The sequence below is a fragment of the Symphodus melops genome (genome assembly GCF_947650265.1).
Source record: "Symphodus melops genome assembly, chromosome: 18".
NCBI lineage: Eukaryota > Metazoa > Chordata > Actinopteri > Labriformes > Labridae > Symphodus > Symphodus melops.
Genome location: NC_136708.1, coordinates 19,325,155 through 19,350,482, shown reverse-complemented (window position 1 = coordinate 19,350,482; position 25,328 = coordinate 19,325,155). Strand labels below are relative to the sequence as shown.

General features: G+C 41.5%; 1 protein-coding gene across 1 annotated transcript in view; it reads right to left on the bottom strand.

The window, feature by feature from the left end:
• ext1c (exostoses (multiple) 1c) overlaps positions 1 to 25,328 on the bottom strand; it is an 87,164-nt gene that overhangs the window by 12,065 nt on the left and 49,771 nt on the right. The window contains exon 3 of the mRNA XM_079367853.1: positions 2,672 to 2,765. Within this exon, the coding sequence (XP_079223979.1) occupies positions 2,672 to 2,765 (94 nt within the window). The remainder of the gene's footprint in view (positions 1 to 2,671; positions 2,766 to 25,328) is intronic.

The window sequence follows — 25,328 nt, the reverse complement described above, 5'->3', positions numbered from 1 at the left end:
TCAATAGGTATCGGTGTTATTTATTTTTCTCCACTTTTTTTCTAATTAAGCCACCAGAGAACAGCAGCAGCAGGAGCCAAAGTGGTATGAGATCAAACGCTCCCTTCAGCACACCGGGGGCCTCCGAGCTCCCGCATCTCATCTGAGAATAAACCCCGCTGAAGGACACTCAAGCAAATAGGGCGACTTGTATGTGTTGGTATGTGTCAGAATCAAGCCCCTGGTTACAACAAGGTCAAACACAGACTCCCAGAGTGATAATCCAAGGCCTCTAAAATTTGAAATGCAGCCTGAGGCCAGCCTGAGTCTCCTCCCCGAGAGAGCAGACCTTCTGAACGTGAGTTTCAAACACTTGCCCTGCTCTCTTCGCCTGCAGGAAGGGTGATGGGAAGGCGTATGTGCTGTGCAGCTGCGTTCGGTTTGTTTGCATTGGGAGATAAAGACAGGGAGGCTGAGATTAAACGTGTATGTGGAAAGTTAGCAGTATAGTTTTCTACCACAACTGGAAATTGCCAGTTTTTTTTTTCTTTCGGTTAGCCTGGCTGGCACCGAAAGAAAAAAGAAAAACACGACCGAAAAATTCCAAAAAGTGCCTCGAATGGAAAATGAATAAACGATTAAGGGAGGGAAAGTTAAAGATAAGACAGAGAAAGAGGAACAGGTGGAAAACAGGACCTTGACTGCTGCACCAAAACAATAAAAAAACAACCAAAAATTCTCCCAAAAAAAAAAACTACTTTAAATGGAAAAGAGACGACTCAAGGAGGAAAAAGACTTCAAAGAACAAGGAGAGAAAAACAGGACCCTGACTTCTGCCACACTGAGAGGGTTGAGTGTGTGTGTGTGTGCAGGCAAGTGTGCCAGTGAGTGTGGATTTGTCCATTCAGCAGCAACAGCGGTGGTAGGGCAGGCTGCCACTCCTATGGATGCTTCCGGACCATTCACACACACACAAAAACACACAAACAGTAGCCCCAGAGAGCGGAGCAGCCAGGGAACATTTGTAGCAGCGAGAGAGTTCAGTGTTTGGCAAATCTAAAAACAGCCACGACTGCTTCCTGTGCTGGTGAGAGACTGTCGACTTGGGTGGCAAAGAAAGGAGAGAAAAAGTGCAGCAGTCTGACTGCTTCAAACTATTCTTTCACTCCACTGCTCCCACTTTCTCCATTGTTTGCCTACTTGCACTTTCCCTGATGGACTTAAATACCGCCTGTGTGTGTGTGTGTGCCTGTGTGTGTGTGTGTGCCTGTGTGTGTGTGTGCCTGTGTGTGTGTGTGTTAATGGACCCATTTTAGTTTAAAAGGCCCAACGAATAGCAAATAAAGGCTTTACAGCTAAATCTCCACTCTGCACAACACAATGGCCTGATGGAGAATACTTGCAGATGTGCCCATTAAGGTGTCAATAAGCAAAAGACTACATAAACAAAAGCTCTGGAACATAAACCTTGTGCTTCCTGAGCGTTTCCGTGTTGACTGAACTGTATACGAGCTGGATCGAGCAGTTTCCTCTAAAAGTGTAATTTGGTGACTCGAACGTGTTGTTGCAATGCAGGATAATGTAGCTGTAATGACTTTTCCATGTACTATGTGGAGATAGCAGCATAGATGCTGGAGACGCCTCAAGTGTTCAAGCTTAAAAGGAATGTAAATCTAATTGTGCTTTCACACATAGACAAAACGTTTGAGCTGTGAGCCGCATGTCTGAGTTTTACCTGCCATTCACTTTGGATCAGCAGCAGAAAACATTCAGAAACATTTACTCGGAGGAGGAGGTGATGATGTTACAGCATGGCCGTAGACTTGTTTGTTCATGTACGGTGATGGCTAATTTCAATGGCAAAAACAAAACAAAATTCATTTGTACTTCTGAACATATTTAGGGTTTTTTTTTTTCACTTAATTTTTGTCTTGCGTTATTTTTTCTCCTACAGTGTCCATTACGATTACACGCTAACTGCCCTTTATACAAATCAATGCAATGCATGTAGCGACTTTTCAGAAGAAGAGTTGGCAACACTGTTCCTGCGGACCCTCCCGTCTGAAAGGTGCACGTGTGAACGAGCTGGTCCTGGAATTTTTCTCGAATTTTTCAGGACTGAATTTGAGACAACCACTCAAGTGACATGTCAAATGTTATTACATTGCATACACATATGCAACAACAAACTGAATGAGTGCTTCTTGAAACCAATTTTTTTTTAAAACATGATGGTTAGGGTTGCAACTTCAACCCCTCTGAAAACATGGCTTCTAACACTTTTTCTGCTTTGAAACATAGAATGTGACACGTGTGTTACTCCGTGTTACATCAGGGGTTTGAATGTGAGCTGCCGCGGCACTCCCACCAGCTCATCCTCGTCTGCCTTCAAGCCTAAATGATTTATTAATGACTTAATAAGCAGCTGTCAGAGGTACAAACCCTCCGCAGCTATTATTTATTCACAGTTTGAACATGAATGCAGCTGATCTGAGGCAACTTCACAACAGTTCTGACACTTTGCTCATCATGTAGTGAAATCATATCGCCCCACCCTCTTCATTCACACCCGATAGAGGAGCAGAAAATATGTCCTTCACTCATATTAAGCAGAAGACTGATGAATATGTCCGTCACGAGACAACATAGCTAACAAGACGTCAAGGTTTATATTGCATTAAGCGACGCAGACCTGTAGAGACTCGAGGAAGCGAAAGGAGCCCAGACGTCGCCCTCGAGGCACCAGACAGAAGGTGGAGTTGTGGAGGAGCTCCTGGTAGTCAAACCTGAGGGAAAAAAGAAGAAACGATTAGCGAAGGCTAATTATTTCACAACTCATTCACAGGGCCGAGTATATCTGTGTAAATCACTTTGGGTGTCAGACTGTGTGCGCGTAATCAGACCTTGAGCAAAGTTCATGGTAAGCAGATGTGAGAATAAATTCATTTGAAATGAATCGGGTGATTCACCCAAGTTAAGAAGCACTCTTTAATTTGACATCACTGCCACGAGCCAAGAAATGAACAAGTCTCGTACGCAAGTGTGTCACCAGTTGTGATAGCGAGATAGTGAATATCGAGTAAACAACAAAACCCAAGCTGAGTTATTTGGTTGTCTTCATGAAACGGGGCACCTCTCCAGCTACCTGACCAATTTACAGAGTTGGTCCGTCCCGGGACTGAACCGTGCTGGTTCTGGTTCCTTAAGCCAGATTGAATTTCTTTAGCTCAATGTATAAGAGAAATCAAACTCAGGAGGGAGTTTTGTGTTGATATGTTGCTATACTTGAACATTTACGGATACACAAACAACGCAAATCCATTAAACTCAAATTGATAAGAAGGAAAAAAAGAAAAGTATTTAGCCTTGGAAGTATAGGACATATAATTTAGGCTATTGTGTGTCAAAGACAAACAGTCGCCTCTGACTTCTCAAACAGAGTTAATGACATCAATCAACAAGACAAACTGCCTTTCTGTGCGGCGACACGCTTCTCGTGATATATGGTGTTTTAACATCTGTCACATGAAAATAAACCAGGACTTTTGTGGCTTTTCTCGTTTCATTTTCAGCAATAATGTCTCTGATAATGTGCAGAAATAAATCCTCCAGAGTTTTTTCTTTATCCATAGAAATGTTGGCGCCGCTCCAGCCAGCTTCTGTATGTTGGAAAAGATATCCGTCACTGGGCCGAGAAGTAAATATGCCCTAATCTCTGTTCTCTATTGATTTGTGCTGTAGACAAGAGGCCCTGAACTGCTGCCAAAGTAGGACATTTTCGGCGCACTTATCCGACAAGCTGCTGCCATACTTCAACTCAGCGAGCTCCGACACTTCACGCTCGTATTTCAAACCCTGAAAAAAAGAAGTCAAATGGAAACCTCTGCATCAACGCTCGCCTTCATCCTGCAGGGGACGAGCGGCCTCATGGTGATGAACTGCACCGAAGTAAAAAGACGGGGGAAACAAACCGGCTCTTATGTGAGAGGTACACTTCTGCTTTCATTCTGCTCCTTCTCCTTCACAGAGTTACATGAAATTATTCAAAGTGGGGAAGTCATCAATACACAGTGTACAGCTTTCTCATGATGCGGCACGGCCCTCTGTTTATAGAGAAGCCTCTCAGACTTGATGTTTATGTTCAGTGCAACTAGAAACAGATGTAAAGGGCCAATATTCCCAAGAAAAGTTTTATTCGAAAAAACCCTGAAAACACATGTGCAAGAACTTTAAAATCTTTGGAAAAAGTTGGATTTCCGACCCAAACAGCTGATCTGAAAAGCACAGTGCGAAGCGCGCAGAGAACTTGAACGGTTGAGAAAAGCAAAGAACTAAAGTCAGAGGTTGCCTGACAGCAAGCTGAAGCAGTGGAAATATAAAAAAAAACATAGCCCAATATAACTTCGACTGATATTGATATTCTAAAGGGGGGCTTGGCTCCAAGCCTCCGCAGTGGTATTTAGATTGGCTTCCAAGTTAGCACTCTAGCCAGCTTCTCCAAACAAGCAGCTCTAACTACAAACTACCATAGGTTAAAAAAAAAAAAGAACATTGATGGACGCCTCAGACGACCCAACTTTGAGAACAACCCTACAAATTCTGCCTCTTATCCTCCTCGCTCCTCGTCTTCCTCCTCCTCCATCTGTTACTTCTGCATCGAGCTCTGTGTTCCATTATTTACAGATGGCATATCATTGTTAAATATGCCTGCCATGATTCTTCTCACCAGCTGAGTCATTTATGTAAGGCACCGTGAGTGAAAAGACACAGGCCTGTTTGCGTTGACCAGGTTCGAGAAGTTCTGCGCAGATTCTGGCACGTTTTATCGTCTTTTAGCTAATTGTTTTGTATTTACAGATTTAAAAAAAAAAAAAAAAAAAAAAAGGTTGTTCTGTGACAAGTTGTTTAAAGTAAAAAACCCCCACAAAGGACAATAGACAAAGTTAACAACTATAGGTGCATTCAGCATTATGTGGCTAAGGAGCCAGATGTTAGCCTTAGCAGCTGGTGGAGACCAAAACCGAGATAAAAGTAGAGGAAATAAGACTTGAAAAACAGACAGCAAATGAATCTTGTAAACAAATAACTGTTTGCCAACATACATTGTCCAGTATGCCAAATGTATTTGGACTGCCTCTTCTTCCAGCTCTGTTTGTTTATTTGCAGAAGGAGCGTCAGACTAAAATATGTCCTTCGTTAATCTTCTCACTCACTCCGTCTTTTATATAACCCCAGCATGAGAGACGAGAGGCAGGCCTCGTCTTTCTCCCTAGATGGGAAAGTATGGAGCTCACAGCCGATGTTGGCATCATTTAACACGGGTGCACTCAGCCCTGGACACCATGATGTGAAAGGTTGTCAGTATGTGAGCGTGAATCCAATATGAATGTGTCAAAACACGCCAAATAAACAAACACACACAGGCGTCGGTTTACTGAAAGGCGGCCTTGTTTGGCGTTGGCTACGCTTATGCTCTGATATGCCTCCACCTGTTGTTGGAGATTTGCTATCATCATACGTGTATGTGTGCGTGGGCCTCGTTCAGATCAGTGTGCATCAGCAGCAATATAAATCTCTAGCGTGGAGGGTTCATGTACATTTCAAAATGAATCAGTCAGTGATGGTTAAAGGGAATTACACAATGTATTGCTGAGGGATTTAGTGTCCAAATCTGGTTCTGAGCTCTGGATTTACATAAACACACTCATTTAGATCGGCATGAGTAAATGAATTTGGAGATTTGTACAATGTAAAAACTCCTCTGTGAGTTCACATGGTTTGGTTTAAAACAGTGTGCTGAAGTAATATTTGTTTCTGCTGGAGTTTCCAGCTGTGAGGAAACATTCATATTTTCCTCAGCTCTCTGTATGCGTATGTGTCTGTGTGTGTGCAGTACATGTTTGTGTGTGTGTGTTTGCATGTTTGGTATCTAATGCGAGACAGTGGGACCCCTTGAATATTACAAATGTAGTGTGACTGAGCTGGTTATCCTGACCCACTTCTCGCTCTGTTCCTGCTGTCGCTGTGTGTTTTTGCATGTGCATTTTGTGAGCGTGTGGATTAGAACGCACAACGAGGAGTCAGCTTATGCATGCATGAGGTAGTTTTGCGTGTGTATGTCATGTGCGCGACTCGCTCTGTGCGCAATCCTGCAGTCTAGCCGGCCTGTCTGCTCTTCTTTAATGAGGGACTGTACTTAAAAGCAGGGAGCGGGTAAATCATTTAACAGCACTTTGTTTCCACAAACAAACGAACAGACCTGCTGTGTCCGACTGTCTGCTCCTTTTTCCTCTCCTCTTTTATTCTTCTCTGCCTTACCTCTCAGCATCTTTCCTATCATGATGTATGCATTGGTTGCTTTTCTACAGGACAGAAAGGTTGCTGTGTGCTGGTTAATATGTTAAATCTGGTTATATGAGCACACAAAAATGTTTTGGCCACATAGCGGCTTAAATAAAAAAGTCAAGCTATAAATCCATTCATCACTACTTTCTCTTTTCATTTCATCTCGTATTTTTTGGGGGGGTTGGGAAAAGGCCAATAATTGCATTCTGCAGTCCCCAAACTATCCTCAATCTCTTGGTCTGAAATTCATACAAGCAACTAAATATCTTCCAGTATGAGTGGATAACTGGGCCACTCTGTCTGTAATGGAGTTAGGCTCGTAGGTAAACCCAGCTCAATAACAATGACTCACTGTGTAATCATGTGAAAATGATTGCATGCATTTCATTTCAAATTGTACGAGGCAAGGAATGTACAGTACTAGACTCCCTGCACGTTAATGTGGGAAAGCATTACAGTATATGTACTGTAACACACATATGTCCATGTGCACTTTCAGTATAATATTGTTATTTTTTAATGACTCTGATGGACCCTGGATGGCAGTTTGCACGATCATTGTCTAGAAGCACTCACAGTGAATGTGCTGGGATCTGCAGTGTGTGGATGTGGATTACATAAGATTATGGAACAAAAGAGATATACTGCTGGATTAAAGCGTCAAAGTTCATCTTTAAAGGGATACAACGGGTTTAATGTGTAAGCAAAAAAATAATGTATACTATGCTATAGCGGCATCTTTAAACCCCTTGTTTTTATAAGACTTCTATTCAGTGATATTCAATTTCACATTTATAAGAAGCAGCTAATCCTTTCAGTTAATGCTGCTATGATAAAATGATCTTGTACAGCTAAAGGAGGTCACTGCTATTCACATATCCACTCTGAACGATCGCGTATCTCTGTAATTCTTCTGAAATCTAAACCGAAAAGCATTTTAGCATCTTTCAGATGGTTGTTTTTGTTTTACAGTCCACAACTTCGCTGTTTTGGTTCGCTGTCTTCAGCACTTTTTCCCCAACACATCAGTTGATATTTGTAAAGCACGCCATTAAACCAACTGCACACTACCTCCAAAGCACCAAACGTCAGGTTGACAACGTTAGCGACGGGCTGTTTCTAAAGCTCCTTTTTTTTGGTTTACAGTCCACAGCACGACTCAAAAACTCGTTTGACCTGAAAGACGTGCATGTAGATAAAAGAAGGCCCCTGTTTTGTTTACAGGATGTATTTGTTGACTGTAAGTCACTTAAAAAAAACAACCTAGGGAGGTTCTGGTTGACTCATCTCGTCGTCGGTTAAACAGAAACTTTAATTCAGACTAAACAACCATTCCAAAGGTGAAACAAACACTCTGAAAACTATTTAAAATTGTCTGTGGGTAGACAATGTCATTCGGTCTGCTGAGTGTTGCTAACATTAGCGGTGCTAGGTAAACATCCACGACACGCTCCAGCTGAATGTGGTTACACATAGCTCCGGTTTTAATTTTCAATTTTTCTATAACAAAATACTGCCAGTCCGAGATACTCTCTCTTCACTGTGCCTGTTTACATCCAGGTAGAAGAGCTGGGAAAGCAGGCCCATTAACTGGAGCTACAGCCAGTTCGTGGCTACAGCCCCGACTAGTGGCTGGTGGCGGTGTAGCAGTTTGAGCAAAACATTTTAATGGCATTAAGGCCCAACATATAATAATATTAATGATCATTCAATGTAATTCTAGTGCCAACTAGGAAAGGGACATTCAACTGTTTAATCGAGTAAATGTGCACATCACTATGAATGACAGATATGATATTTATAGATTAAAGAATATGAGCAAACATGTCTTACTTTTTAAAAGTTAGATTATGTTTCACCTTTAAAATCAATCAAGTGTCTCTTTTGTTTTGTGCATGTGTAAAATCTGGAGAAGCATGATGCACCAAACACCAGGGGTTCTTTGAATACATTTACATCTCATTTCTACGCTCTTGATTGCATATTGAGCGTTTCTGTGTTTTGATGAAAGATCCTGATTGTGTATATGTCAGCACTGCTGTGTGTACTTGTGTGTGTTTTTGCGTGTGTGTGTGTACCCACTGTCTATGCACACACTGCTTCCTATCACCTTCTACCGATCCCTCCCTTGCTCCCTGGGGAACAGATATGGTTAAATAATATCCAACATGGAGTCAATCTATGTAGAATGATAAGAGAAGTTGATTGGGTAGTGTGAACACACTAACACACACACACACGCACACACACACACACACACATGCACATATAAGACTGATGCCATTACATTGCTGGCTCTTTTAGTGTTTTTTGCCTCACAGAGACACAAATAGAGGCACAGGCCACAGAGGTCCACCCCAAATCCACACACACACACACACACACACACACACACACACACACACACACACACACACACACACACACACACACACACACACTCACACTCAGCACAGCCAGGGTTTTCTCTTCATGTCAAGGCATTGGGCTTAAAGCTATGTTTACTAAGACGGCACCATTCTGAGTTGGTGATAGAGCTTGTGTGTGTGTGGTTGCCTGATAAGAAAATCTGCTCCTTTCTGACCTTCTAAACTCTTGGTTACCTACCAACCCCCTCCGTCAGACTTGATCCTCCGATATATGATTTCAATTTGTATCTACATTTAAAAAAAAAATTAAAAATCAGCTCCCTACTCAATGTTTCCTTCCTTTCTATGTAATGTACACTTATTCCTCTTGTATTGATTGAATGAAAGCAGGGAAACGAAGGCTGGGAGGGGCAGGGGGAGGGGAGAAAGGGTGGATGCTTCTTTGATTGACAGCGGCTTCTGGTCAGTTGATCTCTGCTCCACTTCCTGTAAAGGTCAGGTGTCAATAGAGAGCGTGTGTGAATGTGTGTGTGTGTGTGTGTGCGCTCGTTCCTGCTTGTGAACACAAAAAGTGTGTGGCTGGCCGCTGTTATGGATTAGCCGCCACAGCACTAACAGTCTACTGTCAATACTTTTCATCCTCATGTCGAGCTCATCGAGCAGAACAAGCCCTGAAAGACAGCAGGGCCTGTCTTGTAATGTCAGCACACACAACCACGTTCAATACTCTGGTAATGCATGGTCAGAGTTATAAGCTTCACTAATGCTCTTGATCAGATACTGCCTCCAGTAAAATGGAAGTTTGCTTGTCATGATGTGCTGGACTTTATTGTTCTTTATTCAGTCTTAAAAATTCCAGGTATTCAACGACTCTATCCTGGGTACATTTTGAGGCAGAAGCATCTCCACAAGAACGCTTTCATTGGATCAGGCTTCTATGAATGTCATATGGTTAAGGGTTTGGTATTCTATACATACAATAAACAAGATTAAAACTTCTCCAGTGTCATTTTTTGTTTACTTTGCCATTCTGACTCGCTTTACCCAAACTGCCTGTCACCTCTTTTCTAAATGTGACCTAAAAATGATTTTTATAAGACAATAGTTTTCTTCGTACAGCAGAAGCAAAATATAATTCCAATACATGCTTTTTTTGTTCTCGCATTAAAAGTCGTTTCCAGTTCCTTGTCATTTTAGGAAAAAGGATATCAGGCGGGAAGAACACTGTGTGATCTCACGTTCAAACACGGCAAATGAAATTGTAGAAACCACAGACTGTATATAAACGGACAGCTTGCCTCAGCCCCCTCGTGTTGATCAGCATGAAGCCAAAATAACCCTGTGATGGGAGCTGGCATATTGCAAATTTGGATCCAGAGTCTACGCAGTAGGGATCGGCTGGAATAGCTGTGGTTTTTGATGTCACGCCACTTCCGCTGACGTAAAACCATTTAAAAGTCAAGTATGCAGTTGGTACAGTCCACAGACTCTTGTTGTGGGTTGAAGCAGACACTCGCGATTATGGAAGTTCAATGACTCTTGTTGTTGGTGTTTGTTACGTATTCTCTTGCTGCCGTGCATTTTGACCCTTGTTTTATCTGTTAGCAGGTGTATGGCCTACACTGGAGCCAGTGAGCAGGGGGAGCTTTATATGTTACATCTGAACTTGAGGCGAGGTCTTTCACTGTCCGTTCTTTATTCACTTGATGAAAGAAAACTGAAGAGCAAAAACCTTCTCAAGCTATCTTTGTCCTCCACTGCTGCCGTATGCGGACTCATCCCTTCATCCCATCCTGACCTGACTACTGTAAACGTATCCTCCAGTTTTTGTGGCTATTTCCCAATCCACGTCCCCTCAGCCTCACTTGAACTCTCCTCTGCCATGCACAGTCCTCCCTGCAGGCTTCAGTCCCACATGCCAGCGTCCTGTACACATGAACAAGCACTTGACATCAAGGGGTATAAAGCCTCCTGCACTGCATTCATAAGGGTTATTTGTCTCGTGCTTTTATCAGTGAGTTAGTAATATGATACTTTAGGGCCATGAGGCAGCAATACTGACAGGATGTAGCCTCACCTGCAACCAACCAACCAAAAAAGAGCAGCACTTTCATTTCTATTAAATGAAGAGCTGCCTTCACTATCTTTGTCTGAAGACAAAGGAAGTATGAATTGTGGACACTGAGTGAGACTGAGGGAGGACAAAGAGATTGTTTTAAGCAGAAGATGATGAGAGGGTGGAGGATAAAGGGGAGATTGAAAAAAGGATAAAAGAAAGACATGGAGAGAAATATGCATGTATGTCGCCAGCTGCTGCTTCAGCCCCTGGGATTCATGCGAAACGGAGGATTGAAGGAGAAAAAGTCACAGAACTGCAGATCTGACTGCAGGCAATGGGTCAGACGCTGAGTTGAACGCGGCATCACAATGAACACGGCAGCAGACTGAGGCAGAGTCAGGAGGGTCAAAAACATATGACTGCTGTGTTTTCTTTGGAAAAAAGAAAAGAAAAGCAAATTTAAAGAATGGGAAGAAAAATGTAAGAATTAGAGGGTACTGAAAGGGAAAAGTCATAAAAGACGCAGTTTTTTTGGAAGAGTAAAGACAGACAGAACGAAAGCCAGGAGCCTAAATAGACAGTTCAGGTTTCAGTACGCAAAGGAATGAGGTCTTCCAGTATCCACTTACATTAAACACACAGAGACAGAAACCGAAAGAGGGAGGGAGAGTGTTCATGCTCGTCTTCGAGAACGTCTGTAATCTTCACTTTTCTCCTCTTTTTTGTTTTCTCTCCTTCTCCCTTCTTTCCTCTCCTTTTGCTAATCTCCAAGCAGAGAGAATGAAAATGGACTTGTGTTTTATATTTGTGTGAGATGAATAAAATCAAGAAGAGAAAAAGTAGGAGTATCCAGATGTTAAATCCTCTCCTGCAGCTGTTTTATATAAGAAACTGTCTCTACTAGACACACACACACACACACACACATTACACACACAGAGTTACGCCCCAGTCTTAGTAGCAGATGGACAGATAAGCCGCATCCTTCAATAATTCTTTTTTATTCATCTTCCTCTCATTCCTCATCCTCTTCCTTATCTTGCAGCACCTTGATGGTGATGCTTTGTCGCTATCACAAAAACTAAAACGTCTTGACAAAACTGACAACAAAATCAAGAAGAAACAGAAGGGCTTTAAAATATCTAAGTAAACCAAAAGGAGGGGAAAAAAGGACGGAGCAAGCTGCACCCCAATCAGAACGTCAATAGTCCAATCATACAAGCTACATGACACAAAGCGTTGATGCTTCTGTGGTTGCTCCAGCTTAACGCTACTTGAAACACCTGTTTTAGTCTTGTGTTGTGCCACACATGCTAGCTGTTGAAACATGTAATGAAACATTCAGAGTTATCTTATTTCTAGGTGTTTAACTTTCACCATATAACTTCAGTAAGTGAAGGATTTTCGTTAGCAAATGAGCTGAGGTTAATTAAGCAACATTTGTCTCGTAGCAAAACTAGCTGCTTGAATGAGTGCTAGAGTTTCTGATTCTCAGTATTTTTAGGTGTTTTTACCAGTTTTATAAACGTTGTCTTTAAGTTTTGGGAGAGAAGAAGACCTCTGTGACGAGTCTGCTCTTGGTAAACCTTTTGTGGGAACATAGGCATCGAAGCACCTCGAAATCAGCACATTTTAAAGGAAATGATAAAAGCTAGCAAACAGCTAGCAGCACATTTTATCAGCACATTTTAAAGGAAACGATAAAAGCTAGCAAACCGCTCTGCTAACGCACGTCTGTTAACATGCGTCTGCTCTGGAAAAGTGAAACACTTGGCTCACACCGTGCTAACTATCGAAGACTCTGAAGTTTACAATCTACAGTTCAGTTGTTTTTATATTGCTTTTTGTGCGATGACACAGAAGCACCAGACGTACAGATACTCCACTGACTCAATGAGCTGACTCTGACTTCTCGACTGTTGATACCTTTTCATGAGGCAGCCCGAGGGCGGGGTGTGGGGACCTCGCGGCAGCCGGCAAGAAATTCTGAAATATTTAACAGTTACTTCCGCACATCTTGAATGGAAACCCAGCACAGCTAAACTGTTAAATGGATTTTATATTTAGAAAGAGACCCGGAGCTCCAGTAAAGACTCAAGCAGCTTCGACAAGACTTTTCAGATTGATGGCCTGTCGTGTAATTGAAAAGGTATCAAACCTTTTCTATAAAGGCTCTGTGCTCCATGATTGAGACCTACACTTAAAACCCTCCGACAGTCCCACAGTTTGCTAATTTTGATTGGATTAGATGCACAGTAAAAGCTACTTCATGTGTTGCACATCAATTTTTCACCTGTGTTATTTATTAGTGATGAAGTTGTTTTTAGCCTGAAGCTGCTGTGTGTTCCACTTCAAACCTCACAGATTATATTTAGTGATTGGATATCTCGGCTGTAGCAGACGTCATCCATCGGATCAAAAATAAACGTATAACGTATATAATGTGAAGACAAGCTCTCATCTGTCAACTCATTATTTATAAAAGCCAAATGTTGTATAAAGATTTGACATTGATAGAAAGCTTAAAAAAATTGATACAGTACAGTAAAGCAATTTTTGAAACTGAATCTTACTGACTGCTAAAGGAAAAACTCTGATATTGTGACTACCTGTCCCTAAATCTCATCTCGTGTCTTCAAACTCACTTCCACAAACACACCTGGGCTAGACCTCGTAGTGTTTCATATATTTCTCATCAAGCGGGGTTCACACATCGGGGATGACTTCTCCAGCCTTCTCAGTCTCTCGCAATAAAAAAGAAAAGAAAACATGAGGCGTTTATTTGCGATGCCTCCAGAGCAGTCGGCCTCACAGTATCAAAAGCCACCATTCCTCTGTGTCTCTTTGCTATCTCGCAGCAGACTCACTAATGGATTTTCTGCCACGCAGCTTTGTCTTCCTCGGTTACCAAGAGTCATTACTGTGGAGGTCTCGAGTGCCAGGCTAAAAGGGAGAGATTTTTTTCTCTCTTTGCATTTGGGTGTAGTCTTTTTGAGAGAGAATTAAACTCTTCCCTTATAATAATGAATCAGCATCTCCTTTCTGTATCATCTATGACGCACTGAATTCGAGATTTTCAACCCGTAAGGCGTATAAAAATGTTGCCTTACCACATTACAATAGATAAAATAGACATATTACATTAGTGGCGTCCAATAACCCACCTTCATGTGTGACTACATCTGATACAACAGTAAGCAGTGTTGCAGAGGCTGGCACCCTCTCACATTTTCTCCTTTTAAATTAACACTTATTATCACCATTCACAACATGCTGACTCACATGATGCTCCGATGCTACCACAGTTTGGATTCATCTGTTGTCAAAGTAACACTGGTAACGTCATCCATGTTCTGTCATCTAAAACTAGAGACCTGAAAACAGGCAAGGGATCTCAGGGTTCACTGGATGAAGGATGAGGTTCATTTCAGCTACAGACAAACTGCCAGAATTTTCTGTTTGTTTTGTTGTTACAAAAAATGGCTGTTAAAATTCATGTTTTCCAAAGCTCTGAATCTAAAAGAGTAAAAAAAAAAAACAACAACTTAAAATCACAATTTGACTAGATATAAACTTTTCCATCCTGTAATAACCACATACTTCTTGTTTTATTATACCATAAAATGTTCTCACTCTATAAATCTTTTTCGAAAAAGATATCTGAAAATTATACTTTTTTTTTAGTTAAACTCTTTTGAGGAATTTCCAGGCATTGTCAACATTGGCGCCCCCTGTGGACAAAGTGTAACAGTTAATGCCTTTGCTAAATCTTTTCATTACACGTGTCTGTAGTGTTCTTAACAGCAAAAAATTATCCTCATTTGATTCAAATGTTAATTGTGAAACACGAGTGTGGACCAATTTAATAAAAAGGCTGTTGATTGCCTCAACCTACCCTCCACTTGTAACGACGACCGTGTAGAAATCAACAGTATTTATACTGACAGTCTCTTTTGCATTTGTAAGTCATATAACGGCGCGCATATTCATTCCAATCTGTTTCATCACTAGCCAAAAAATCCTCATGGGAGCTTTAAAAAATACATAATACACTTCTGTGTTGTAAGCGCCGATTTCAACATTAAAGAAAATACGAATCTAAAAGACACAAACAGTTTTTAAGTCTAGCTGTTCTTATCAAAGTGTGGCATCCTTTGTTATCACTTTGACCGTCATTTTTAGAAGTCTGGGAAGAAACCCAGAGCCCTGGAGAGCAGTAATCCACAAAAAGCGAAGCATTGTAGTCACACATTACACAAAAATGTATTACAGTGAGTAATGAGCTACTTATGAGTCCCATTTATTTATTTAGAGTGAGAAATCAAGGAGAGAGAAAGTGGAATGACGTGCGGAGAAGGAGCCACAGGTCGGATTCGAACTCAGGTCGCCAGCTTAGACGACTACGGCCTCCGTACATGAGGCGAGCGCACTAACCACTAGGCTGAGTAAACATTTAAGGACCATTTAATACACACAGGATTAGAGCACACTAGTCCTGCCGGATTAGATATAGGCTACATGTGTGTCTGCTGAATTTAAATCTCCATGTGGCTGCTTTTCCTGTCGTCCTTCAGTCATCATCCATGTGGTCAATCTAAAGGTCCTGAACTGTGCGAGATAAACCACATAACCAGTCCAACCCTTTTATATCCTATCTGCTGTTGTTTCTGGACTCACTGCTCGGCTGCACACACGCTCAACATGTACACAAATACACCGACCGCCGTGCACCCTGTCATTACAGACAATCTCTCGGCTGCTGAGTGTGTTCCTGTTTGTGCGTTTCCTTTTTTGTAACACCACTCTCCATGCGTACTTACTCTCCTCTCTCACTCTGAGTCTTTGTCTTTATCTGTTTCTCTCGCTGTCGTTAATTACGGAGAGACGGGAGGACTAAGCTCTCTAATCTGTACGGATATGACCCCACCAGCAGCTGATCCTTTAACACTGTTACTTATACCTCCATCCTGCATTAGCACACACAAACACACACATATACGGAGCGTGTAAATATTAAAAGTACATACAGTAAGAGGGGGATTTGTATCCTTAATCGTGTTCATTTGATGACGCAGGGCAGACAGGGCGAAATAACTTTTTAATGCCTGTGAATGTCTCAATAAAAGAGTCAGAGGACAGAGAACTATGTTTCCTTCCTGCCATCTCAACCTTAAAAAAACAGTTGAAAATCTTTAAAAATCTTCGTCTCTTACCTGCATCCATTTCATTAAAAAAAATAGGGTTTTTGTGCAGATTAAAACTACTTTAAATACCATTTATTAAGTAGTTCGAGCCAGGCTTATCAGAGTGCCTTTCACTTAATCTGTTTAATGTGGCTTTAGTTGTTCTCTAGAACACATTTTGTAAATGTTTAACTAACACAGATTAAATAAAACAGAATATATGAGCTACTAAAAGCCCCTGGGATGTGAGCACAAAAAGGTTACAGATTAAATTTGGGGTATTCAGGTCTTATCACTACATGAGCACACAATCTAAAAAACACACACACACACACACATATATAGAGCTCCTCGGGCAGTAACACAGCGGTCATCTCTGTAGTAGCTGGAGAGAGGGTGTGACAGACTTCATCATGTGGGGTTGTGTTAGTTATATATAGAAATGGGAGCACAGCTGTCCGTCCATTAGGCTAAAAGCACAGCAGCGCAGGAACACGATAGAGAAGTCAGCGACCCGCCTGCCTCCTCATAACAAGACGGAGACGAGGAGGACGAAGATGGAGAGAGAGGTCACAACGCGGATGGAGGCTGGGCCAAATTTTAGAAAAGACAGAGAAAGACAGCTCGGGACATTCGACAGTGTTTATTTGATTTGGAAAGATTTTCGATGTCTGTGTTGTGTTTGCCAAGACGGTAGCCTTAACTGGCTAACACTCAACCGCAAACAAATAGAAAAGAAAAAAAAAAAATCTTGGTTGATAATTTGGTAACAGCCTCAGGGACCTGGGCTGAAAAAAGGAACAGTCTTACTGCATGTCAAAGAATTTCTGGTTATTGGATTAATTGCATGTTTCTAGGAGAAATTGCACCACTAAAGTTTATCATCAGCCAACTCCAGTCCTGCATTATTTACAGTCCCTGCTTTGCAAATATGTCAAAATAAAGTTCTTGATTCCATACTTGCACTCTCTGTGATGCTTTACAGTAAATAAGAAGCACCCAGCCAGTCAGTTCAGTTTATGGCAACAGATTAGTGTCTGAGGTGTGCTTCTTGTTTTAGAGTCAAGCCATTCACTTCCCGCTCGTGACGGGAAACAAAAAACAAAGACAGAGGAAAAACTTGTCAGGAATAGTTTGGGTGGATACTGCAATCAAAGTAATGCAGGAATTTGAGGCCAAGGTCACATGTCCTGAGTGAGAGCTAAAGTTGTTGTTGAGTTATTTAAGAAGATATTGTGTCATCTTCTACCAATTTCTTTTTTTATTATACTTAACCAAAAAGTTTCCTAAAATCGCAACCTGCAACTATTTCACAAACTTATCTGACTGTTATTATTGATGAAAAAGGTCCACGACCATGACTGTTGGATAATTGTAGCTCCTTCTGGTCTTCTAATAGTTGAATCATACCCTGTTTGCAAATGATGTATCATCATCATCATCACAGACCTGGATGCTGATGATAAACCATTCACCTCAATGAGAATTCCTTCACATGCACATTGACGTTTCTAGCCTCTGGGTGTTCTTCCTGGGTATGAAGCTCACTAAGCGTACTTATCAGCGTTTCCCCTAATAGCCAAGCTAAGGTCCAGTTCAACCCACTCAGTATGTTTACCCACAGTAAATTAAGCTATGGTAGCCTGTCAAAGCCTTTCGTATACAGTCCTTGAACTAACGATAAAACCAATTTACTGATGAAAGCATGTCTGCTCCAGTAGGTGGCGATTTTAGTCAGACTAACTCGCTTGAATGTATTTGAAAATTCAAAAAGGATCGCTGGACTGACGCAAGAAATTGATTTTTTTCAACATCATGCTAACATACTGACCCCCCACCCCACCTCGCACAAGAAGCAATGTCGTTTCCCACATATGCACATCTGTCACAGAGTATGCACAAAAAGTTCCTCTGGATTTCTCAAGGTGATATTTTCAGCACACCTGCAGTTTTCATTGAGGAAAGCAACAAGAGTTCGAGATATTAGGCCAAGCCTATTCTGCAGTTTGGATAAACAACACTCCCTTTCTGTGTGTTCGATGGGGAATATCAATAGAGCCAGGAGGAGACAGCAGAGGCACATGCAGACAGAAATATAAAACACAGTATACATTCTGCTCGAGAAGAAGTAAGACGGAGAAGCTCACTCTCTGCATGCAGTAGGTGTCTGCTGCAAGTCTAGCGTGACTGATCTGAAATCAGGTTTTCTGCCTACAAATATAGAGCCGAGCAGGCCGAGGACTCCTCCACTTCTCCTGTTTTTCACACCGTGTGTAGTGTGTAAAGGCCACAACCCTGCTTTCATTTTCCATTATGGCCGGATACTCCCTCCAACATGCGCATAGCAGAGTGAAGGAGGGAGGGACGGTGCTTCAGAAAACACTGACGACAGAGTTTCATTACTGTGCTTCATAAGTAATGATGCTGGGAGGATACAGGAAGAGGAGGATGGAGGTATGGCGGAAGCTGAAAGAATCAGCAGCAAACACGCATCTGGAGGACAGACTTCTGGGTGAGGCGGGAGGGGAATTATTTATAGTGAATTTACACATCAATGACACTTTTCCCCTTCTCATGGTTCCCCCGCTTCATGCTTGAAGTAAAAGCGTATTGGGAGCTCGCACCGATGGTCGGGTACGCTGCATTTGTGAATAAATGCAAATGTGTATGTTTAAGAGAAAAGAAAGAGCGACGAACAGCTTGCGTGTGTGTATGAGTGTTTGTTTGTGTGTTCATGTGTCATTGTGCGCCTTTAATTGTTAAACCGCGGGAAAGTGCCAAGAAGTGTTTTGTTTCTATCCTGCCTGAGTCACGATTGCCAAATGTTGTTCCTCGTGATGTGACAAGCCAACTGGCAGCTCACTGGGAAGTCTATTAAAAACAAAACAAACACACACACACACACACACACACACACACACACACACACACACACACACACGCACGTCACAATCACACAAATCCAATCAACTGCAAGTCCGTCATTGCTGGACCATCGATGGGCCTCAAGCACAAGAACGAAACAGGCAATCATTTTGAAAGTTTTTAACCATTTGTAATGTAATAATGATTTTTGAATGAAACACATTAATATCAGGGTGTGTTGTGTGTTATTACCTGACGCTGCTTTATTCAGATTTAACATTACAGAGCCTTTATTCTTGGATCGTTTTGTAATGCGAACAATTTTAATGCAAATAATGCGTGCAGTATAAAGGAGCACCATGGTGTTTGTAGTGTTTTCAGGGTTCTACTGGTTTAAAGTGTTCAGCCAAACAGATGACAACAGACATTACATCAGTGACAATGGTTCAGCCTTTGAGCACTCACCGCCATTAAAGCTATTTTAGCTTTGAACAAATACTGCTGCATATAGACAGGCAGCTGTACTAATAGCAAGGGTTGAAACGCCCATACACAGGTGGGGCTACAATAGGTATGGCTGTCATGTAGCGGCTCCTTTTGAAGTCAAACGACAGGGAAAGTTTACAGAGACTATGGGATCATTAGTGTGTATGCGTGTGCTGACATCAGTCATACAAATAAAACCCTCCTTTCATGTCCTGACAAAGCCCAAAATAGTTCCTCGGCAAACATCGAGGGCACAATGTGTATGTTCTTTGGTCCTAAAGAACACGGGTAATGTTAAAAAAACCCAACTCAACCACAGAAGTTTCTAGACAGACGTTAAACACCAATTATTTTCTACCTTAATAAACATCATGTCACAAGAGATTAACTGGTGCACTGCAAAAACTAGAGAACGAATCTGCTTTTTGGACTTGACCTTAGGCTTTTATGACAAAACATAAAACAGTCGGACGGCTGCTTGTTTTATGGAGCAATCTCCAAATAGAGGCGCTATTCATAAAGTCAGCCCATTTATCATAAACCTTCACGGATTGACTCCTCAAAGTGGCTTGACTAAACTTATGATTGAACGGCTCACGCTGGGAGATGTGCTGTAAAACCCTTTTTTTTCTGTCTCCCACAGAAAGCTAAGTGTTCGGGAACTTTCCTCCGGCAAACTAAACATGTCACGAGTACTTCAGTGCAAATTGAAGCATATCAAATCAAATTCATGGATCAGATGGGATATAAAAGAAGTCATTGTTAACGATACACAGACAGAAAGGTATCACGCAACTCTCTCTATGGAGCGTTAGCATGATTCAGCTAATTGTTTGATTTAGCTAGGTTTAGCTACATGAGAGCTTATCTATATCTCATCTTACAGAAAAAGGACAGCTAGTCAAGACTTAATGGAGATTTTATGCATTTTCTTGAAGTCTTGAGAAAATTACACGGTTTAGTCCCACAATAAGCCCTGTGTAAGATCTTGTATATTTCTTCAAGTTGAGAGTTTGTTGAGACTGCTGCGGGAGCTCTCGCATTTGGCTCAATACGAAGGTTCAGTCTCACAGTCTGGTTATTTAAATCCTTACAGGTATCTCCATCATAGATCTTAGCCAAGAAAAAATAAGACAAATGTGAGCTCTCAAATGAGTCTCAATATAATCCAAAGCCTGCTAACACTTAAGAGACATTTTACACCAAGTATTGATCGTGGTGTTTAACAGTTTTTCAAACACTTTGCAGAAATCAACTTCCAACACATGGATCAATACCCTCAAAATCAAATCATTCAGATTTTAAAATTACATTCATTCACATTTTGCACAGCTACGAAGGCTGAGTAAACATATATACAGAACGGGGAATCGTATGAAGCAAATTCTACTACTTCTATAATTGTCGCTTTGCAAAACACCAACATGAAACATATGCACTGTAATTGTATGATATTAACCCAGATTGATATTTGGGAGGGGGGGGGAGGTGTTATCATTGTTGAGTGGGACTGCTAAAGATTGTGGAGGAAAACTCTCCACTGAGACACCCCGCTGTGAACATAATCTGTTTTAGTGATATTTCTTCTTCTATTAATAGTCACAGGGTTTAGAGGATTTTGCATATCTCAGAGGGCTGCGTTCTGCACCAAGAAACTCTTGAGTCATCATCAAGTCTGGCTTAACACTGAATTGTTGATTTGAGCCGCTATTGTTAATGATTCTGTCTGATTAATATAGAAGTGTGAAGTTTCGTTATAAAAGCAGAGAATAAAAACACAATCCAAAACTATTCCATGTTGGTGAAAACTGTAAATGACCTCCACACTAAACAGATATTACAGCTACAGAAAAAACATATTTCTGTTGAAGTGAAGCACAAATCTGACAATTTTCACCTGTGGAAGATATTCACTGGATACACACAGCCCTTATTTTGGAGAGGCTATAAGGGATATTGGAGCTCGCTGTGACCCTGTCACCTGTGAAGGATATTGAATGGACAAAAGACAGTCTGAGGCGGGTTTGCTGCAGACGTGTGCAGACAAGTGGAGGAGAGAGGAGAGAGAAAAGACCAACAACAGTGAAACAGACAGCATGGGATGGGCAAGGAACAGATGTGTTCCATTGTAGGGGTCATAAACATGAGTCATTTAACTCTGAAGATGGCTGAAGGGCACTCTTCTCTTCTCTATCGATAGAGAAGAGTGTAAAGACAGGTGGTGTGGAGGAACATCACGGCATGACTCGCATCTTTACAGATGAATCTCTGAACATTTTAGGATTTTTGCTGCATCATTCGGCACAAAATGATGCAAGGGAAACAGCCCAGTGGAATTGAAAAATGAACAAAATTGCCTTAAATTAGTTCGCTGTACAAACACACAAACCCAAACACAGCAATGAACAGTATAATGGTAAAAGTGTGAGTTTCTTGGCTGCTCTTCAGCGAGCATTTTACACAAAATGCAGACACAACAGCATGGCAGGCTGTGACGCTTGCCAACCTTTTCAGACCCTTAATCAATACTGACTAAAACTGCTTTTTCTTAAAAAAAGAAGAAAAAAAAGAGGTGTTTGTCTTCTATGGTGAGCACATGAATATCAGAAAGAAAGGTTCGCAGAGCTATAATCATGCTGGCTTGATATTTTTTTGCATGTTTGTCCCTGGAGCAATACAGGAAACACAAAGGTCTGGCAAAATATAATGAGTGTGGTAATTATGTCATTGGGTGACTATGTTGTTTTAACTCTTGACAAGTCACATGTCTAGTGATGTCACAGTCTCTTAATGCATTTGATGGCTATACCCTGACAGCCGTCGGCATCCCAGAGCAGGGACATTTGCACAAACAATGGGTTGAATTCCTTCAGTCTTTAGTGTTAACAATTTTTTTTAAATTATTTTTTTACAGGGACTGAATTTACCTCCAACCTTGTTCACTCCAAAATGAAGGTGAAGGTAATTCAAACAGCCTAAAAGAGCAGTTCCATTTTTACAGTAAGCGATTCTAATGCTTGGCGGGAACGGCATGTCATGAGAGGCTGCATCTCATCTGCTGTTGACCACTTACAGTAACCTAAGCTGCAACTAGCAGGTTTGTATCTCAGCTTTGTTTTCGGTTCAATTACTGGTAACTAAACTGTTTAAAACGCTTTAATATGAAATACATTTGTCATTTAGAGGCTTCTACCTGAGTTTCAAACTTCCGATTTTTCCTGTTTCTTGTCAAGTAACCAAAACCCAATGCATTGATAATGTGACATTTACAAAGTTCACTAAGTTTCACCTAGAACTTTATAATGTCCAATTGGCATCAGAGACTTATATAAGCCTGGTTAAGTGTGTCGGCAGGTAAAACAATAGTCTTGTGTGGGTTGTATTAGACTTCATTGAATCTGGGCTGAACAAAGGAACCAATAGTTGAGCTTTGGGGTGGAACGGCCAAGACAGACTCGACTTACAAATTCAGAGTCAGATACCGCTCTAGCTGTGAGAGAGGAAGCAAGAGAACAAGGAAGAAGTGGGAGAATTAAGAGTGCTTTGAGGGTCAGAAAGAAAACAGCAGGGAGACTAAACGGTCTGTTTTCAGCAGCAAATGTGCTCTTGGTGAAATCCATCACTGGAGGTACGGCTGGCAGCTCATCTACACTGCAGCCTTTGTTTTATAGCATTGACACCGCCATCGCTGCTGTGTTTTCATCAGTCAGGGCGCTGACACCACCCTGGGGAGTCAGCCTCACACGAACGGGAAAGCATGAGTGGGCGAGGAGATCTGTGCATCTGCATATCTGTGTTTGTGTGTATGTGTGTGCGTGCTCACACTTGTTAGTCTGTACCTGTATGTCCTGGTGCTGTGAGTGATAGAGTGTCTTCAGATTTTACAGATTAGTGAGGTAGACGACACAGCGGAGGGCAAAAAAAAAAACCGAGACACTGCAGCATCGTCGGCCCCTGATTAAATCCTTCAAATACTCAAAGTAATCTACATAAGAACCTGAACCGTGGACTCTTTCTCTCGTGGCGGATTATACTTTTTCTTTGTGCAAGCCTCCCAGCTCCTTGCAGTTTGGATTTCAAACACTAATTCTTCACGCTATGAGGACAGCAGCAGCATGTCCCAAAGAAAAAGACTCCCATGGGTGTTTATTTAGGCCAAAAATACAAGTGTAGGGCTGTGTTCAGCAGTTACTAAACTGCAGAGCTACTGTTGAACAGAAGATGCTTTTTCATTGTGCAGACGTTTGAGACACCGGAAATATAAGCCAACGTTGGACGTGACTTCTTTTTTCACTTCATTCATGGACTCAGTGTATGCTTGTCTGGGATCAGAAGCATGGTTTCAAGTCTTCAACCTACATGTCTCCTCTGTTATTAATACACAAACTCTCCAACAAGCAGAATAAAGCAGAAATATCATGAAATATACATCCGAAAAATTCCAAACACAACAAACTCAGTTTGTATCAAATGCCGTGACACTTTCCAGAGCCTCAGATTCTCTATCTTTCCCCCTGAGGCCTGCATTCATTTTAGAGCTTTCCAGCTAATGCTGTGTCCTAGTTCCATACTAACTACTGATAATATGCCATTTTTTTATTGTATAAAGTCAGGGTGTATACTTGCAGAGAGTACACACAAAATGTGCTAACTCCCCAGTTTGTTCTATAGCAGACACGTAACAGGATGCACATCTTAAAAAGACTTCATTCTTATATATTTTTTAGATTCTCTTGCAGGTGCGAGGAGTCTCTGTTTATCCTTTATGCATTCCATGCAAACTGTGCACATAAACATACAGTTGTGTTTTTTCCAGTGTTTTGTGTATACTTTTGATTAACTTTCTTTTTGTTTTTACATTTATTTCACTTTCACTGTTTAAATGATCTGTGTTTCTTTAGCCTGTATAATCCCAACTTTTGAATCCTGTATTCAAGTCACCTGTCTTCCAGCTTTCCTTCTGAATAATTTTCCTAATTCTGACAGTTTGTTAGACATGTTCATTGAGCATGGACTCCAGGAGAGTAAAGCCTTTAATTCAAACTGCTCTCCCCTGAGTTTCTGCTTCTGGCTGTGCTTGCGTTTCGCAATTTACCCGAATTTTGTCATACATTCAACAGTTCTTGAACTTACTTTTGCTTCTTCTAATGCAATGTGAAGCACAGCGCCCACAAATAATTGAAGAGCTGATGAGCACCAAAGGCCTGAGGAGGGGAAATAACCAGAACCTTTTCTTTCTCATTCTTCTATGTGTTTCATGACCTCCCTGATTTATCTTCTGACCCCTTGTGTGGGCTCTGACCTTAGGTTGGGAACCACTGAAAAAGGAGACGATCAGTACGTTCAGAAACTACAGTGAGGCCGTTAATCTGTAAATGTTAATGTTTATCTTCATGCTTGTCTCTCCCAATGAAACATGTTTTGGGAGCTGACAAGAAAGCACTGAAATTCCTGTTTTGTTTACAAGTGAGCAAGTGGAGACGGTGTGACTGTGTGTGTGACACCTGCATAAACACACATTGCTCAGATAAATAGCAGGCACAAGAGGTCATGTCAGTGGATTGCATTTTGCATTTTTACGTGTTTGTGTGAGTGTGTGTGCTGCAGGGCAACAGTCTTTGGTATGTGCATGTCTCTAATGGCATGCATGCTTTGTCAGACAGTTTTACAGCTTCCAGGCTTAAACGCCGTCGACTACTGTCTCCAACGCAGTCGCCAGCTTATGTAGATAACAAGAAATACACACATCCACACACACACACAAGACCAAGACAACCTGACCACAAAATAGAGTCACACATGGGCATGCTATGAAGAAAATTATGAAGCTTGTGACCTCAATTGAGCTGGACACACAGTCCGACTCTGTGACCTCACTCGTTTAGCAATGACCAAACCGTACATCACCAGTGTTTCTCACACACATTAAACACAGGAGACACATAAACACACTTCTTTCTGGGGCATGTGAGGAATGTGGGGTATTTGCCTGCAGTCTAAATTTTCTGTGGGATTCCGGTAAATTCTCCGTGAGTGTGTTTG